Source organism: Coptis chinensis, chromosome 2, assembly GCF_015680905.1.
Source record: "Coptis chinensis isolate HL-2020 chromosome 2, ASM1568090v1, whole genome shotgun sequence".
Lineage (NCBI taxonomy): Eukaryota > Viridiplantae > Streptophyta > Magnoliopsida > Ranunculales > Ranunculaceae > Coptis > Coptis chinensis.
The window spans coordinates 82,854,971-82,871,586 of record NC_141457.1 but is presented as its reverse complement, the minus strand read 5'-3'; the positions used below and the strand labels follow the sequence as shown (position 1 = coordinate 82,871,586).

Here is a 16,616-nt window from a genome sequence, read left to right as displayed (position 1 = left end):
AGCTTGAAGGAGGGCAAAATGGAGGAATGGGTTCGTCGGCTTCCTTTTCAGTTTGGGACGCCACCTCCTTCCCGGGGCGCTGTTCCACTTGAGAGGGTGCGGTAGGTGGAGGCGCGGCCTTAGATGGGGGGCCTTCTCCCGGACGGAAGGCGCCGGACGCGTTTGAGGCCGGGGAGGAGATGGAGGAACAGCCGGTGGATTGGGGGCAGCGCGACCACGTCTTCATCCGAAGTCGCTATCAAAGAGTTTCATATTTGTTAGCACCCATGCTTGAAGGGGGAGAAGTGGTGGAAGAGGAATGAGAGGGGGAGTATTGGTCTTCCCAAGTCTCCAGGGAGCGGTAGGGAGTAGGGGCTGCGGAGCGATGAGTGGTATGACGAACAGGTTGGGGGCGGAGTGGTGGGTCGGCGGTGCGGCGTTTTTTCTTGGGAGGGGAAGTGACACGGGGCTTTCTTTCTTTAGGGGGAGGAGGACGGAAAAATGGGGCACTGTATTTTCCTATGGATGCTAACTCAGGATCAGACAATAAGGGAGTAGCGGTGGCAGGGTCGATCCCAAGTAGCACGGGATCGAAAGCCGCGCGCCAGTCCGCGAATCCTCCGGAAGGTCGTGGAAAAAAGATGTTGTCGCATCACGGTCGCGATCTCGAGTCGGGCCGCCAACCTGAAATAGATAAACGACAAGGTGGATTAGTGACCAAAAGACATACTCCCATGAGGGTAGATAAAGAGCAGGACTCACCACTGGGGAGGAAGGCCAGGTGACGGAGATTCAACTCAGGTGGAAGGTCCGCGGAGAGGAAATTCCCGGAGATATAAAGAGGGTAGTGATGCCACAATTTGTCGGAGGAAGTGATGCGAAGGATAAAGTGCTTTTTTCTAGGGCGGAGGCAAAACGAGTGATAGCCCACACTGACTTCCTTGGTACTCCTTTTGAGGTAGAAGTGGGCGGTCATGTCGCGAACCGTTATTCGGGGTACTTCTGAGCGGTTGTAGTGGTTCGCGGCATACATGACCCTCCAGAAATTGCCAATACCTTGGCACGGGGGGATGTTGAAGTGATTACACACCTCGACATCAAGACGGGTGAGGGGCAATCGAAGGCCGGCGACGATCTGTCCTACCGTGGCCACGAGACACCCTGGCTTGTGGGGGACCAAATGGGGGTAATAAGTTAAGTCAGGCACGTGTTCTAAGGTGACGTCAGTGGGTATCCCGTACGCCGCTTTAACAGCCTCAAGATTAGGTCTACGACTACGTGGTGGTGGCGGCGGAAGGGCAAAAGCTTGCCCGGAGGTAGAGGGGGCCTCGGTCTGGTCAGGGGCAAGGCTGCGGTGTAGTGAGGAGGAGGAGGTGGCGGATCTAGAGACAGACATCGGGGACAGGGTGGAAGACGTACGGCCACCCCAAGGCAGGAAAGGAAGTGGAGACGAACAATTCCAAACACAAAGGAGCAAGAAGCACTATAGCAATTAAAGGAAGCCAGAGAGAAAAGGAGACCAACCTGAGGAGAAGGGAGAGAGCAACCGGAGCAAGAATGTCAGCCACAAACCCGAAGAAAACGACCGAGCGAGCAACCGGAACTGGAAAAATAGAAGAAAGATGGAGGAAGAGGGGAAGAGGAACCGAAAGAAGAAAGATAGGCTGAGTGAGAGAGAGAAAAGAAATCGAGCGGGCTTTTTATAAGAGGTGGGGGCAAAAGGGTAATTGTAGGGGTGCTGAAATCGAGGGGACACCGAAAGGAGCCAGCCAGCGAAAGACACGTGGAGGCACAAGAAACGAGGGGGCAGAAGGGGAAACCGCACGCGCACGAACCCAGAGGTGAGGGGAGAGGGAAAACCCCGGTCGGAAGGAGGAAGGTGACGAACTCTCGACTCCCCGATCGAGATACCATCGCGGACTCGAGAGGGGGCATCTGTAGTGGCATGGTACCGCCCCTGGAATATCATAGGGAGTGGGGCGGACGTAACATAACCCAAGAGGCAGCACAGCTGCACGGAGCGTGACACCAAAGACGCGGTCAATTGAAACCTAAACCCTACACATGGATGGGAGTGGACCGCGAGATAAAGGGACAGGTGGAGGGTTGAGATGAGAGAGGGGGGGATATAAAAGTGAAGAGAGGGGAGAAAGAAGGAAAGAGAGGAAAAGAAAAGAGAAGAGAGGGGGCTGGATCACAGCCAAGAGAGAAAGCAAGAATAGGATTGTAACTAGTGTTCGAGTTGTAACACCAGGAAATCTACATTTGAGTTATAAGAATTTGCCATTGATCTTCGAGTTATAACACACATCATAGAAACACAAGTAACATTGAGTCTCCCACACACAAATATCATTCTTTTCTATAATAACAGTTAATAGTGAAAATGAAAAGAAGAAAAATAATATACATAAAAGATGAAGGTGCTACACTTACATGGTTGGAAACCGAGCATTTATCCGCAACCAAGTGAGCTGAAGCTGCATGCAGCGTCATCTAAGAAATGATATTCAGAAAATGACAATATATGACTCAATAATTCATAAGCGAAACTATAGAGATACGAGAAATAATACTACCCAACTATAGAGATACGACAAAATCAAGTAATACTAACGCAATCTATATACCAGTGAAACAAGAAGAGTGTAAGTGACAACCGTCTTAACTAAGCTAGGCATATGCAGCTTTTACATTATTCGATAGGCTACAGAAACACCAACAAGAGAAACTAAACTAAGTTACAACATGTTAAGCAAAGACTAGTACACACCTTTAGTTCGAGAATCCCAATGTTCAATGGAAAAACAGTCCAAGGCTCCACCATCCTCCCTCCTCCTTTATCCGAGCTTGGGACCGGCAATGCAAACCAATTATATTAATTTGCACAGGCGGAGTTAAAAATGGGTTAGGGCTTTCTTCAACCTACTAAGCAAACAAGCATACATACACTGCAATCAAATTTAATAAATAGATATAGTACGAACATATTAAAGTTAATACTCATCCATACCAAAAAAAGACCATAAGTTTGTCAAGTCACTATGACATCCATATTAAACAAAAAACAAACGGCATTCAAAACATAAAGAAGCCAAACCATACTAAAAAATCCCAAGTTCAGAAAGTTTGCATATCCCAAACAACTTATTAAGAAAACTGCATCCTTGACTCGAGCCAAATTAAAGGACCTCCAGCACTAAAGCCATCCAAAAATCTAACTCCATCTTGGGGCCCATCGTAAACAAGAGCATCACCAACCAAGACTTCCTCTATGTAGACCTTTTTTTCACCTGCGAGAACTTTTCTGCCATTGCAATCTCCAGCTGTCTCTGTCATGACATACCCCTTAGCAACCACTACACCATCCCTATCTAATAAGGATACATTTGGTGAAGAACCAAGCGTCCCAGAAGGAGGATTCAAATTTGCAAACATATTCATCAAGTTTTGTTGAGTCGAGTGACGAACAGAACTGGAACCGACTTCAGTTTCTGGTGTTAGGCCGCACGGTTGTTGAGTAGTTGATGTTCCATTGTTTTTAACAGCCTTAAGTACATCCTGACACAATTTATAGTAACAATTGGTCATACATAATGAAATTGTATGCAAGAAAGCACAAGTGCAAACTGCAAACTCACCTTTAACACGCCTATGACATTAGATAAGGAAGACTTCATCTCATTCATTTCCCCCTTCAACTCAGAATTGGATGAAGAGCTTGCTTGCTGCAATAATGCCTTGGCAATACCTGTACGTTGCAATTGCTTCTTAGACTTGTTGGAGCTGATTCCACGTGTTCTACTCCCTTTGTCAGGCCCAAAGACTTCAGACAACTCATCATTATCGAAGTCTACTTCCATTACACTGCCCTCACCACCCGCACTTGCTTCTTTTCTTCTTTTATTAGAAGCCTCCACTTGTTCCTATATGAGTAATACATGCATAAATTATGAGAATGGTATGCAAGTATGCAACATAGCCTATATACAATACCAACACACAGGTAAGTTCAAGCTTCAATGTTATTAGAACTTACATAATGGGTTTGAGCGCTCGCTAATATAGTTCCATCACGACGCTCATGTCCTTTTTCCAACTATCTACCCGTCCATGTTTTCTACTAGGATCTTCTTTATCCTACAAAAATAATCCTTAATAGTTGTTAACATAAGGTGATAAGAAAAAACGTTAGTACAAGAATAGACACCTACCATTTTATCCAATTTATGGGCATATGTGCCCCTATATTAGTATATGTCGATATATGTTCTTTTTGGCATTCTCAAAGATTCTTTTCATGCGTTTCTAGCTCTCACTTTAGCGGTACTCTCATTTCGACAAACGCGAGCCCAATGATTTGGATCCTTGCCATCTCCGGCTTGCTGCAATAGCTTCTTCCACGCTCTGCACTTACGCCAAAAATCTCTTTCGAAAAGGCATACTTTGATGATCTAAACTTTTGGGAAAAGTCCTTTTCAACTTCTCGGCGTGCCGTTGCTTGGGGAACATTAGGCTCAAATTCTTCCTACATGAACAAAGTGATGTTTGTTCATTTCATATTCAGTAAAGTTCCACACATAGGGCTAGACAACATGTAGATATAGGATTGGAAAAACATACTAATTATCAAGAATAATGGATGCTATCATTGAAATTAAAGTACATGTAAACCATACCATTAATTTGTTCCAGACATTATCCTTGAAGCTTCCATCTATTTTTCTCCAATCTTTGTAATGAATTGGAATACGAGCTCGAACATAAACTCCAACCTGGGTATTCCATTTGGCATGGTTAGGACCCACAGCGACGCCATCCTCATTGAACTCTATAGGTAACTTGGTAATCGTTGGTAAAGCTTCCGAAGGCTGAGATGTATGTGAGTCGGAAGTTAAATTATGAGATGGAAGTGGGACTGAACTCGAAGGCTGGGAAGCAGTATGTTGTGATTGACCTGATGACATTATTAAATAGCCTAATATGACAAAAAAATTGTTAGAACAGAGAGGTAAAACTAGGATACCACAAAAAAAAAATGAAAAAGTTCAAAAGTATACATTTATAAAGACCACTCTTGATAATAAAAAAACATAACTCTCACCTAATTGCACAAACAAACTTCAAAATAGAAAAAAGTAGAAAATGAGAAGATTGCATGCAACTAAGAATCTTAAAAATATCTAAGAATCTTAAAAATGTGATAATGCAACTATTACAATCAGGTTAGACTTTGCATCAAAGGCTGCAAATTAGGTTGGTCCTCAAGAATAGATTGGAAGTCGGTTGGTGCATCTAGTTCATCAACTCGACTTGTCAATCGCCTAGGTGAATTTATCACTACCCACCAATTAGGATTTCTCAAATCCTTTGAGTAAAATACTTGACTAGCCTCGGAAGCAAGAATCGCCTCTCATCAATATATCTTGATCAACACTCTTTAGCCTATTGAGATTAACCATCACCAAATTAGAATCACGGACAAAGTTTACAACCATTGGTCTTGTCCTCCACCTTCACCCAATTGCGGTAAAGACAACATCTTTGGAAGGTCGTTATAGTCCAAATTTCTATTATCTGTTCGATAACCCCATACCACTTAGTCGATGCATCAATGGGATTTTTGTCCTTCCTACTTGACGTAAATGTAGTGATTGCATTCATCCAAACACCACTGTCTTGTGTAGCAACTGTTTCATCATGCGACCTAGTAGAGAACACAAAACCATTAACACAATACTTTTTATACGTTTTAGCTTTGAACAATGGTCCTTGGACAAATCGCCATAAGTCACAATTTGTGTCTTTTTCAGCCAACAACTGTGAAGTGAAAAAAAAAACGACAATTAGAAAGTTAAAAGTACAAATTGTAATATCTTAGTAAACTAAATATATGAATAGAAGAAAACAATACCTTGTCATATAACCACACAATGAACTCAGTTTGTATCTCCACTTCTGTCTTTGCTATCCCTTTTCTTCTACCACGTGCACTTGCTTGCAAGGCACGATACTCATTGCAATTTGTTTATGCAGTTTGACATGACTATTTATTACGACTTTCTAGACTAGTAATTTCAAGTCAAATGTGTCAAAAAAAAATCAAACCTATAATGTTCATCAAGCTTTTCGACGTCTAGTCGAAAAAGAACCCATCTACGGATTTGTATCCATTGTTCCTTGCCTAGGGTCACAGTTTTACCCTCAAGTATAGGCCCCTCATCACAATACTCTCCATCTTCATCTAGAAACACCTCACGAGTAGCTTTGTGATTTCCATCCCGTGAATTTGGCATGTACTCCATAGCATACCTAACGATTCGAAACAATATAGGACTCCAATAGAGCCTTCAACATAGCGTTTATTGCTCGGAATATTTTACACTCCTTCATTGCCCTATTAAAATAAACAAATCCAAAATTGTACTTAGTAGTTTCGATGATAATTGCCATTAAATATGAAATAAAGGTAAAATTGTACATACCGCTCAAATGGATACATCCACCTAGGATACACGGGTCCACAAATCAGCCCTTCATCACCAAAATGCACCAAAAGGTGGATCTTGATATCAAAAAGCGGTTGGAAAATACTTTTCCAAAGACACACAATGCCTCTACTACCATGTATTTGGCAACTTGGATTTCCTTCGGATTAAGACTTTCGAACATAGGAGATTAAAGAATAAGCTAATCTGTGAATAGCTCTACGCAAATCATGATGTTTTGGAAAAGCGTGTTGAAGCAAAACTGAAGCAAGTAACACATAATCAATGCGTGATAGTCGGGTGATTTCATTGTAAGCAAACCAGGGAGGACTCAAAGTGACAACATTTTTTAAATTTGATGAAAAACCGGAAGGAAGCTTCAAGTTCTTCAAAATTGTGCAAAACTCAAGTTTCTCATCTTTATTCAAGACAAATGGGGCCATTGGTTTAACAAATCTCCCTGTGATTGGGTCTGTTTGCATCCACTGACCACTATGAATCCCCATTTTCTTCAAATCCTCTCGCGCCTGTACTGTATCCTTTGTTTTCTCTTTCTTGTCAAGAATCGCATTTATTATGTGTTCTGCCACATTCTTCTCATCGTGCATCACATCAATAACATGTCGAATCTTATGTTTCGGCCAATATTCCATTTCAAAGAGAATAGACCTCTTATACCATGCTTCAGTAACTTCATAATCTTCATCATCTCCAATAGCAACCACATCTACATCATCTACACTCCGTTTGGCACCTTTTAATACTTTACCAGGTACATAATGGACACGACTTAGCATTTTCTCAATTACTTCTCTCTTTAACCTTGGTGGAGGGGGGTTTAACTCTTTTGTCTTAAGTCCTAAGTACTTGCCCTGCCTAAATGGGTGATCGATTTTTAGAAACATCCGGTAATTTGTATAAACGATCTTCCTTGCATTCCTAAGATGCATAGACGGAGTTTCATCACCACAAATAGGACAAGCTTTGTAACCATGTGTTACACGACGATAAGTTACCATACACAGCGGTAAATCATGAATCCCCCACATCAACATAGCCCCCTCAAAGTAAAGTGCTCTCTTTTGTACATGTCATAAGCTGCCACCCCTTCTTTCCATAATCTGTTGTAACTCATCAACTAGTGGTTGAAGAAATACATCAATGTTTTGACTTCGGTGCCTTCGCCCCCGGTATTAATAATGACATCATATGGAACTCAGATTTCATGCACAAAGACGGAGGGAGATTATAAGGAACTATGTAAACAGGCCAACAACTGTAACTAGTGGATTGAACTCCACGTGGATTGAATCCATCAGTTGCAATTCCAAGCCAAACATTACGCCCTTCCATAGCAAAGTCCGCCAATCATCTTTACATGTCTTCCAATCTGAAGTGAATCGATTGGGTGTCGATATAATTCCAAGAAGGTGTCGCTCTATCGTGCCATGTCATTTCACACGCTATCCATGCTATTGTGTACAACCTCTTGAGTCTTGGAATCAAAGGAAAATGTCTCAATACTTTTCTCGCCTCTTTTGTTTCTTTCTTCCCCGTTTTCCCCTCCTTCACTTTGCATCTAGGTGTTTCACATTGAGGACATACCGTTAAGTCAGCTTCAGTCTTCCAATATAACATACAGTTGTTTTCGCATGCATCTATACACTTGGCTTTCATTCCCAAATCTTTTAACATTGCCTTCATTACAGGATACTTTAAAGGCAACGTGTTTCCTTCCGGCAACCATTTTCTTAACATGGACAAGAGCGCGGTCACACTGTTTCCTGACCAATTATATTGCTTCTTCAAGTTTTGTAGGTCCACCACTGCAGATAGAGTTGTTATAGGAGCCTCGCATGAAGGGTATAATTTTTCTTCTGCTTTTTGTTTATATTCATTATACCTCTTACCCAAATCTGGTTCAAGAACATATGGTGGTTCCAAATCTCCACCCTCACTTTCATCGCCTCCATTCAAATCACCTGCTAGCCCTTCATGTATGCCATAAGCAACGTCAACAAGATTCCCCATTCGAGTCCTTCACCTCATCGTTTTTCTTCGCATCTCGGTTACCCATTCGATCCTTATATGGGTTCTCACCATGTAAAACCCATACACGGTATGTTGATTCTATACCATGTAAAATCAAATGTTTTCTCACTATATCAAACGGAAACCTTTTCCTATTTCGCACTTATTACAAGGGGCAAGGACACACGTGGTCGATGTAGGGTCCTTGTCACTAGCAAATTGAATAAAATCCGACACCCCTTGCTTGTATACAATCCCAAATCTGTCAATTTCATTCATCCAATCCTTTGGAATTGGTTGAGACATACTGCAAAATAACTCCTTACACTACACCGTTTAGAATAAAATAAAATCTACGCAAAATAGTTTAGAGGCAAAAGGATGAAAGTGACTTTGAGCTTGCAATATGACATATCAGACACAACTATTTACTTAACTTCATTATACCAAATCAGGGAGTTCCTTCAATATGCAAGTCTAGTATAGGTAATAGCAGAGTATCATTTTTTTTTTCGGTAGAAATATCGGCAAAGTATCAAACCACTAAGGTAAGTATACTCAATATTTTAATCCAAATACCATAACAAATTTGACAAGGAAACACTAAAGAAAAATACAAACACTTCGAGTTCACTCATGACAATGACGACAAGATATTTGTCCAAATAATGACATATAAGAAAAGATCTCTCAAAGTCGGTTTTAACACCATCGATTAGTTTACTTACCACAATCATTTTACTTGAAAAAAAACCATAGGATAAAACAACGATAATAACATGTAAACAGGATAATAACCACAAAGATGCATTTCCACAAACAATCCAGAGACTCAAAAGAAGAGTTCAAACAAAGATAGTATTCATATATTGAATAGTACTAATAGAGCATACCCATTACATGCCCGATTAAACCAACAAACCGAAACAGAGAACTAACAACTCCCAAAAACATTGTTTTTTATGCCCCGATTGTTATGTAATTTGTGTTTTTCTTGGTTACAAAATTATTTAATTGAGTTTCTAATGGGCTTTGAATTTTATATTGTATGAACTCAAATATAAATATTTAAGTGGGTTTCCTGCTATGAATTTTATATTTATGCGTGTGCTATGAATTTTATATAATATTTTATGTGGGTTTCCTATGAATTTTATATTGCCCAACTATGAATTTCCTACACTATGGGGGCATATGTGTGAGCAATGTCTACTTGCAGGCCCAAGTCCCCCGTGTACTCATAGTTTAAATCCAAGTCCTCATTGCAAGAGATCAATTATCTATCACAAGTAAGGGAAGAAAAAGTAAAAGGGACAAACAAAGTAAAATAGTAAAGTGAAAAGATGGTCTTAAGTCTAAATACACTAAAGAACACCCAATCGTAGAGAAATCTATTATATGGTCTTGCACTAGGTCATTGAATTTCAAGACAAAAACATCAAATCCTAGGCTCTCTCGATCAAAAAGTTTCTTTAGAAGAAAGGAAACGCATACATATGGGTGTTCTGCGGGGACTTTGGAATATCTTTCTAGTTAAGCTAAGCAAGAAACCATGAAAAGAGCAAGAAAAATAAACTATTGCAAACCGGGGAACTTATGGTCGGTATGGATCATGATGGGTGTGAGCTTAAAGTTAAGAAAACCCTCTTCAATCGAAAGGTATCTTTACTACTTAACCCCTTAAAATGTATTTGCATATATAAAGCAAATAAGATATGATACATAATATGGTTGTACTCAAAACAACAAACCATATGATAGTGGGTATAGGTTAGAATATAATAGGTAGATTGAGCAAATAGTATACTAACACAGGCTATTGTATACCTAAACCCGACATGTAAGGACTTCGGAAGCACGTGGACCGTGAATAGGACATATACTCACCATCGGCAGAAATTTAGGATATCAGCTTGGCGCAATGGGATGAGATTCGGCATACTCCCAATTCCCAGTCAAGTAAACAGGAAAGAATTCCCAATCTTTGTCTGAATGAGAGAGATTCAATACTTGCGTGGGTTTCCTGCTATGAATTTTATATTTGCGTGTGCTATGAATTTTATATAATATTTGCGTGGGTTTCCTGCTATGAATTTTATATAAAATTCATAGTTTCTAATATTTGCGTGGGTTTCCTATGTAACCTGCTATGAATTTTATCTCTCAACTCAAATATTTTGAACCTGCTTCAAATGAGTCTGAATTTCAAAAAGAGATATTTTGTGTGCCAGTTCAGATTTCATCTATTAAAACCCACAGTTGCCAGAAACAAGACATGGGTTATTATTTGTTTAAATATTTCAACCCATTCCAACATGAACTCTAGAAAACCCTATCCACGCTATCTAACTCCAAAAAAAAGGGGAGTTAGATACTACTAACAATCTAACAATCCACAAACCAATGCTGACAATGGGTAGCTTTAATCCTGTTATATGGGATGATAACTAGACGGTTGTTACATCAGATGGGAGTCTATACAACTTACCCGAGATAGATGGAGTCAAAATTTCATCTCCAATCACCAAGGAACAGCCTAGAATCGTGACAAGCAAGAGCATAACTTGAGCCACTTTACTTTTCTCCAAACTTTTCTTTTTATTTTTGGGCTCTCCTTAACTGGTTTGATGGTGTATCTACAAGGAAAACTAAAGGTCTCGTTACTAGGCTTAAGTATATTTTAGCATAACAAGTTCAAGAATGCCTAAGGTGCTTGTTTGGCATGCTTCAACAAAGACATACTTCTCAAGAGTGTGTGTCGTGTACATGGATGGATAACCAAGAAAACTTATTTGAAGAACACAAGATATCAAATAAAAATTGAAATTTTTTAGTTGTATTTCAAAATAAATATCATACCTTTGGTTATAACTGAAGCAAACTAGCACCGAAATTACATGCAGGTTGTGGATTAAACACCTAGAGCAAAGTGTGAAAAAAGCATAAAAGTGGAAATTAGTTAATGAAAATTAATGCACCGTGATAAGAAGAAGGAAAAGGAAGAGAAAACTACCTGATGTCGGTGGCGTAAGTGTTTGTTTGGTTGAGAGAGAGAGAGGCGTTGGAAAAACAATAAGAGGGATGAAAAATATAAGAGAGAAGAGAGAAGAGTGCGATTTTTTTTTTTTTTTCCTCTAACCAAAAATTCTAATTTTGGATTTTATTTAGTTTCTATTATCTTTTTTTTTTTTTTTTTTTCCGCTAATCTAGTTTCTATTATCTTAATAACCTTTATGGTTTCCTGTCAAAACAAAACTTTATAAATACGTTACAAATTAATTCTCAAATCCGGGAAAATTAACTAACACATTATTTGCAATTTTAATGCTAAATAAACGTTAGGAACTTAGTTACGCCTAAAAAGCGTTAGTAAACAAAAAAAGTGTGCGTTACTGATTTTCTGTTTTGGTGTAGTGGTAACTTGGAAGTTGTTTGGCAGATACTCGTTCTGTCACAAGTTTAGTGTGCCCATTGTTTGGTTCACACTGTATTTGTTACATTGATAACTTGTTACATACGTGAAAAAAATAATAGAACATTATAAAGCAAAATGAAAACATTAACTTAATTACAAGGTCCATATTCTCACCCAAAAAAACATAAAAAAAAAAAAAAAATAAAAAAACTCAACAAAGTATTTAATTAGAAACATGTATCACTGATCATTTCACTCTTAAGATGAAACAAATCCAAAGCAAAATCAAAAGTATTACATCAATCTGCATTGTGATAGTCACAATAGTCATTCCACATTGCAATAGACTTTCTATAATCTAATGCCATTTCTCATATTCAATTTCTACTAAGGTTTCCTAGATCTTGTCTCATCATTCCAGAGTCTCCTTCAAATTCTTCTGGCTCTTTCCGATCGTTATAAATAAAAAAATCATCATTAAGTTTCTCTCTTCGTTGTGATTGTGTAGAATGCAACATGCTATTATTACTATCTTTACTTGTGTTTCAAATGGATATGGAGGTGAAAGAGCCAAAATGGCAAACCGCTTTTCCAAAATACCAATGATACGTTCAACAATATTCCTCAGAGATGAATGACGAAGATTGATTAACTCTTTGTAATTTGTAGGATGTAACACTCCAAATTCTTTTAGATGATAGCGAGTGCCACAAAATGGAGCAATAAAATTTGGTCCATTGGCATAGCCCACATCCGCCAAATAATCTTTACCTATATTGCAAATTAAATAAAATCATGTTACAAATAAATCCAAAACACCCTAGAAAGATTCAATAAACTCTTAGTTTATTACTATAAATATTTTCCAAAATAGGTCCATGCACCTACAACGAGAATATGGTAGGTTCTCTAGCCAACTTGGTGAAGCTATAAATTTACCTACATTCATCCAAATGACACGTGACTTGATTATTTAGAAACTAGGATATATATATTTACTTTTTCATACTGAACACAAAGTCCCAATGCCAGCCTATCTAGAAGTAAATATTGCACAAACTCAGTAAAAATCTTGATTTCCGCAGACTAGAAATCAGACCGACTATCTTCCGGATAGCACATGTCTTTCCATATATGTCCAAAAACTATGAGGCCTTTTGCGTTGAAAAGAAGACTCACAGACCTTACTTTTATATGTTTTACAAAAATTCTAACTCTTATGCTAACTATACGAAAACTGGGCTCGAATACAGTGCGTAAAAACTATATTTTGATGTAGTATTTTTCTGCCAATCAAATTTGTAGATGCCATTTCTATCTCACAGACCTCAGAATGGGATGAGGCTAATTGGGTTAGAAACAAGACACGCAAAACCTACTTTTTCATGTTTATCTAAAACTTAAATCTCAACTTAATAATCTGAAATCGTAGACCCAATCTAGTGCACACAACCTGATTTCTGCAGTCAGAAAATTCTGGTAGCCTAAGTTGTCGAGCCCATAACTCTCTCCTCACAAATCCAAAAGGAGTGTGGTTTGCTGCATTGGATATAGGACTCAATAAAATTTCATTCAGAGTTGGATTTGGTAAACAATACTAAGTATTCAATTTTAGACGGAATTTCAAATATCACTGCAGAACTGGAAATTTTTCACTTTTTACACAATTCATCCTTAATACCAAATCATCAAGCCCGCACTAAATTTGAATTCAATACCAAACATCTAAGTTGATATGATCATAAACATGTTCAAACAATATAAAAACCTAGGTTAATGAAGCTACACACTGATTTAACATAATAATAAGCATTATGTACCTTCAAGTACTTGTAATTTGTCTTTCCTTGTTAGTGTTGAATTTAAAATACATGAATCTGTAGCCGAACCTTCCCAACCAGCAAGAACAAATTGAAACTGCAAGTCAAACGAACATGCCACCAAAAAATTTTGCGTAACATTTTCTTTCCTATTTATAAAAATAACTCTCTCATTTGAACCAATCAATGCGGGGATATGTGTTCCATCTACTGCTCCAACACAATCCTAATAAAATTATATTTCAAGCTAAGTAATTAAGATGTGTCATGCAATTTAAGTAAATAAGGAAAAAGATAATCACATGTAGTCAATACCTTAAAATATGGGTAAAATATAGCCACCTTCAAGAATTTCAGGAGTACTAGTTCCAGCTGGTTGTAGAAAATCTTCGGATAGTGCTACTATTGCATTCAAGATACTGTTGAAGTGGCGACTAATAGTTTCTCCAGAATGCTGAAAACGTTCTTGAAGGATTCGGTCACGTTCGTCATGACCATTATACATAAACATTGCTAGGTGTTCCTCGACATGTACCCCATCAGAGTGAGTAAGTAGACCTTTTGTTTGTAAAATATCACACAGTCGCAAGAACACATGTTTTTCCCTACGTAAGTTTTCTTGGCACCGCACATCATGTCCAGTGATCACTTCTTCCACCCGCTCTGCGCCACTAAGGGATGAAGTGCGACAATGATCGGAATTTTACTAACATAATATTGATAATATGTACTTGTTAGCATGGTAGTAACACACAATGTTGTTATTATCATACCTTCTTCATCGGAGTCGTCAGACATGATATAGTCTCTATCCACACATTTAATAATAATGTTAAAAAGAAAATTATAGGAATAAGTCACCAATAAAAATTATAAGAATAAGTCCCCAGTAAAAATTATAGCAAAGAAAGGGAGTCTGCCAAGAAACAAAGGATAAGTAACCAAATGGCCTGGGCAATCTTCTAGAGACATTGTCAGCTTCTAATAATCATATAGAACAAATTGATAAGTGCCCAAATATGTTTATTTTTATATACTAGTACAGACCCTTATCAATCTTCTTTTATGTATAATTCCACATTTTTCACATAAAATCATGATTTTTTATTATTTCATTGTGAAATGCGTATTTTTACGAGTTCTATGATATATTGCATGTTCTAGAAGTGGTCCATACAATGTGACAAATTTGATTAGCTCTAATTTTGATAGGCAGAAAATTAATGTTTAAACCCCAAGCCCGAAGTGAGTTGCAAAAGTCAAGTAAGGTGATTAAGTCAAAGACCGATCCATGTTGCTACAAAGTTTGGTGCTAGAAAATTGCAAAGTATGGAAATTGATGGATGACATCATCTGGAACTAGCCAAGCACGCGAACAACAAGGAGAATTGAAAAGATTGGTAATTACCTATTTGAACTTTGGACCCACATGCAATCTTGTCCATTATATTTCACCTCATATTTTCTTTCGAGTTCGTCTACCACGAGGATATCCCTATAGGGACACCAGCCGAGACCATTGGATCCGAGATCTAACGGTCCGAAAATAAAAAACAAACCCATATTCTCTCTCTTCCTTTTTGTTTTTGATTTTCGGACCGTCGGATCCAACGGTCTCGAAACACTCATCCCTATAGGGATATCCTCGTGGTAGCCCAAATCTTTTCTTTTTAACCTTGTCACCCATATCATATCTTTATTACATTTGGACCTTCCAACCCACGATTCTCATTATTCCCTTCCATCTTACGCCACCACACCTTTGACCACAATTTGATTTACCCATTAATTCATTCCAAAATTACCAAACTAGCACTGCCGCCTCAAGCTTAGAGAATATTCTTAGTATCTTTACACCATCTCTTATTCCATTAGAAAAAGGTAAATTTCTGATTCAGCCATGATAATGTCAATGTATTTCCAATTCGGCCACAAAATGTAACTCAACGCATTTTGTCAGCAATTAGTGGGATAATGTCAGCAACTTTTTGCACTGAGTTGCTGACAATGACCGGATTAAGAACAAAATGACATTATCATGGCCGAATCAGGAATTTACCCATTAAAAAACCACTACATCATATATTCACATATTTCCATCCTATTAATCATCACCAGCAAATCATAGCCGCCAACCATATAATATTTCACCATTCCATTTTCATACAAAAATATTCCCACCTAAATATTATCCATTCCATAATTTCATGGGAGAAAATATATAATGGGGAAACAATTCAAATGGAATATTAATGGCAAGCCCGAATTGGAAAGCTTTTGCAAGATTTTATGCAAGAGAATATTTTGTTTGGTGTCTAAATATTTTGCTACCATTTTCAATTGTTTTGAGAATGAAAGTTTTCTATTGTTAGCACATTGTGAGCCTATAAATAAAGACTTTTGGGGAGGATTCAAGACATTATCCACTTTTCATTCATTCCTTAGTTCATTATTAGATTTATTAGTAGAGATAGAAGTTTTAAAAGAATTCATTGTAGAAGAAGAAGTTTATGTAAGTTATTTTCATTATGAATAAAATTTATATAGCTTCTTCATTCTACATGTGTCTAGCTTAATTTCTTTTCTAGGATTTCAAGATGTAGTCAATATAATGATTGTGCATTTTTTTTCTTAACTTCATTCATTATTGTTTTGCATGTCAAATAATTTTAGTTCCAATTACGAGAGCACACCTTTAGCTTTAAATATTTAATTAATATCTTTCGTTGTGTGTACTTAATTTGACATGTTATACTTAGGTTGAGTCCTTTGATAATGTGTACTTATTTTGCCATGCAATAGTTAGATTTAATTTATGGAAGGTTAAAAAGATGAGGAATTAAAGTTTATATATTTTACGTTAATATTGGTGTCTAAAGATAT

General features: G+C 38.1%; 1 protein-coding gene across 1 annotated transcript; it reads right to left on the bottom strand.

Annotated features, from left to right (window-relative positions):
* Positions 1-3,039: 3,039 nt before the first annotated feature.
* On the bottom strand, positions 3,040-4,120 carry LOC147518321 (uncharacterized). Its single transcript, XM_086594762.1, has 3 exons — positions 4,019-4,120; positions 3,621-3,905; positions 3,040-3,540 (listed from the first exon to the last, which is right to left on the bottom strand). The coding sequence occupies exons 2-3, from the start codon at positions 3,840-3,842 to the stop codon at positions 3,130-3,132; spliced, it is 633 nt and encodes a 210-aa protein (XP_086450888.1). The 5' UTR covers positions 3,843-3,905; positions 4,019-4,120; the 3' UTR covers positions 3,040-3,129.
* Between the last annotated feature and the right edge of the window lie 12,496 nt (positions 4,121-16,616).

Coding starts and splice junctions, on each gene's coding strand:
- LOC147518321 (XM_086594762.1), bottom strand. CDS start 3,842: ATGGAAGTAGACTTCGATAATGATGAGTTGTCTGAAGTCTTTGGGCCT. Junction 3,541..3,620: donor ATGTCATAGGCGTGTTAAAG/GTGAGTTTGCAG, acceptor AAATTGTGTCAG/GATGTACTTAAGGCTGTTAA.